Here is a 2,909-nt window from a genome sequence, read left to right as displayed (position 1 = left end):
TCGATATTGCTACATCTGCCACAGTCTCAAGTACAACAAGTTGTACAGTGAAAAGAATTCTGTCTGCTATGTCGTTCTAATCTGGACTTTGACTTTTGTTGCTATTGTGCCAAACTTTTTTGTTGGATCCCTTCAGTATGATGCTAGGATTTATTCATGTACTTTCTCTCAGTCAGTAAGTTCCACATACACCGTAGCAGTGGTCTTTTTTCATTTCATTCTTCCAATAACCATAGTAACATTTTGTTACCTGAGAATATGGATCCTCGTTATCCAGGTACGGAGAAGAGTTAAACCTGACTACAAACCTAAGCTAAAGCCACATGATTTCCGGAACTTTATCACCATGTTTGTAGTCTTTGTACTGTTTGCAGTCTGCTGGGCTCCATTGAATTTCATCGGCCTTGCAGTGGCTGTCAGTCCAGAAATGATAATTTCCAAGATTCCAGAGTGGCTGTTCGTTTCCAGCTACTACATGGCATACTTCAATAGTTGCCTTAATGCTATCATTTATGGACTTCTAAATCAGAACTTCCGTCGAGAATACAAACGAATACTTAGGACACTTTGTACAAGAAAAGTTTTCTTCCAGGACAGTTCTAATGATGCTCCAGAAAGGATAAAAAGCAAGCGCTCACCCCTGCTCACACAAAACAATTTAGTGAGGGTTGGCTCAGTATGAGGGGAGAAATCTAGTTACTAACAATTACTAAATATTATGTTACATGATACCCAAGTATTAAATCCACGTACTAGCCTTGTTCTTCAACTTCTGTTACAATACATGGAAAGTTACATGTATATATTGTATGCATTTAGATAAGATAATATGTATAACATTTTGGAACCAAGCTAATAATTACATATTCTATTATCACATTATGTATAATGTTACACACAGCAGGCATGATTTCAACAAAGATACTTGAAAACCATTGACAATAGTTAAGAAAATATGTCAGTTACACTTGACATTGTTTAGATAATTTCCAGTAATTCAGTGACATCACAAATGTACATTGCACTCCTACACAAGTCTTCTCTAATGTAAGATCACTGAATTCATAAAGGCTTGTAGTTGGGTACATGAATGTATAGAATTGTAGTTTTGGGTTATTAACAGAAATATAAAATAATTCCCTGTAAATTATTTGTGTAATTTAGATTAGCCCAAAAAATGGATTAAAACTAATCAGCTCATTACTTTGATTTCCTATGCTTATCACAGCTTCTTCCAACATTCAGCAGCGTCTTCCATTGCTTGCTATCCTAGAAGAGATTCTGTCAGTACACACAGTTTTAAAAAATGAGATTGTGAGACTTAGTTGCTTCTTTGCCTCAAAGAACATTATAATTATATGGCTCCAAATCTATTTCTGTTGCCAATAATTTGGAAGCACATCTTAGAACCAGAAAAGCTTTTGATATGAAGCCTCCTTTGATCTGCCTAAGACAAACTACAAGATCATTTCCCTTTTTGCTTTTTTGGACATCAGACCTGGATGAGGTCTTGAAAGGCTGGAAAGGGAAGATTTTTTTTCTTTATATTCAGAAGGAGCAGGGTATCTTTAACTTAAAGTTGCAATAATATGTCCATTTTATTCTGGATAATAAAATATTTTATTAAAATTGTGAAATAAAATAAAATATTGGCACATTAAAAAAACAAGCATTAGTCCTTAATTTATATTTTGAAAGAATTTTATTAAAATTAATAGCACATAATGATTTGGTGCTTTAAGGTTAATTCACTTGCATTAATTATAAAGTTACCTGATGTATTTGCAGTATATTAGTGGTTAACAAACTTTAATTATACTAGTAATTTTAATGACTCTTATACACTGATTTATATAATAAGATTTTTAGTTCTCTGATTTTTTTAGAAAAAACTTTAAATTTATGAATATAATTGATCAAATGGGATCTTCTAAAATGAGTTCATGATTAATTATAACTCTTGGTATTTTAAAAATAGAACATAATCATTTTTCAAGAAGAAATTCTGTTTTCATAGAATCAATTTTAGTAAAATTGTAATATCCATTACATTGTAAATTTATTAATTGTTCCCTTTAAAGTATAACAAAAAATATAAAATCCAAGAATCCCTAATAAACATTAGGGTCCAAGGCTTTGTAGAAACAAAATGTATATCAATCAGAAATAATTTTTCTAATAAATAATTTTTAAAATAAGAACATGAACAAATTTGAATGGGCAGACATAATTTGCCTATAATATTCTTTAAAATAATCTTAGTAATACCTGCTTTTTTACAATCATATGAACATTTGTTGGATTAGCAGTAGCCAAGAATCATTATACAAGTTTTTAGATATTAGAAACAGACATGATAAAACCAGTTGTTAACAAAATAATTTGTTTTCTCTAAATAACCCTTGAAATAAAAGTGGATTGAAATAATAGGTTATATATTATCCCATTAATAAAGTCTATATAAATCTGTCCATGAACACTTGATACTCCATGAATATTTCTTCATGAATACTTTACTTGAGGAACAAATGCAACCAGGTTGTTACAGTATATGAGCTTTTTATTAGCATCTGATTAACCTGCAGAAAATTGGAATAAATGAGCATGTTATCAGATTTAGTCTCTCTTTATATTCCTTGTTTCAATAATTCACAATTCTTACTTTATTCTATCCTGGTGAATTTTAAAATCTGACCATCAGAATATTTCTGTTGTCAAAACCTACTGTCTCTTGTGTAGCAGTAACTACTACCATATAACATTCATGTGGAGCCAACTTAATGAAGGAGAAATAAGGTTCACCATACAACTATTTAAGCAGAAGAGTTGTGTTGTTAGAAACTTCTGAAGTTAATCTGATGCTGCCATTGAGAGCATGTCACCAATTTAAAACGCGGGTATGCATTGAT

General features: G+C 31.1%; 1 protein-coding gene across 1 annotated transcript; it reads left to right on the top strand.

The window, feature by feature from the left end:
* Positions 1–7: 7 nt before the first annotated feature.
* LOC139326903 (melatonin receptor type 1A-like) lies at positions 8–682 on the top strand (the record flags this gene model as incomplete). The annotated part of the gene is made up of 1 exon (XM_070956645.1): positions 8–682. A coding segment is annotated over one exon (675 nt), but the record flags the coding sequence as incomplete, so codon positions are not given.
* Between the last annotated feature and the right edge of the window lie 2,227 nt (positions 683–2,909).

The sequence above is a fragment of the Pituophis catenifer genome, unplaced genomic scaffold, assembly GCF_029215685.1.
Source record: "Pituophis catenifer annectens isolate HBS135680 unplaced genomic scaffold, rPitCat1.0.hap2 SCAF_299, whole genome shotgun sequence".
NCBI lineage: Eukaryota > Metazoa > Chordata > Lepidosauria > Squamata > Colubridae > Pituophis > Pituophis catenifer.
Note: the sequence above shows the minus strand (reverse complement) of the source record. Positions and strands in the feature narration are given on the sequence as shown.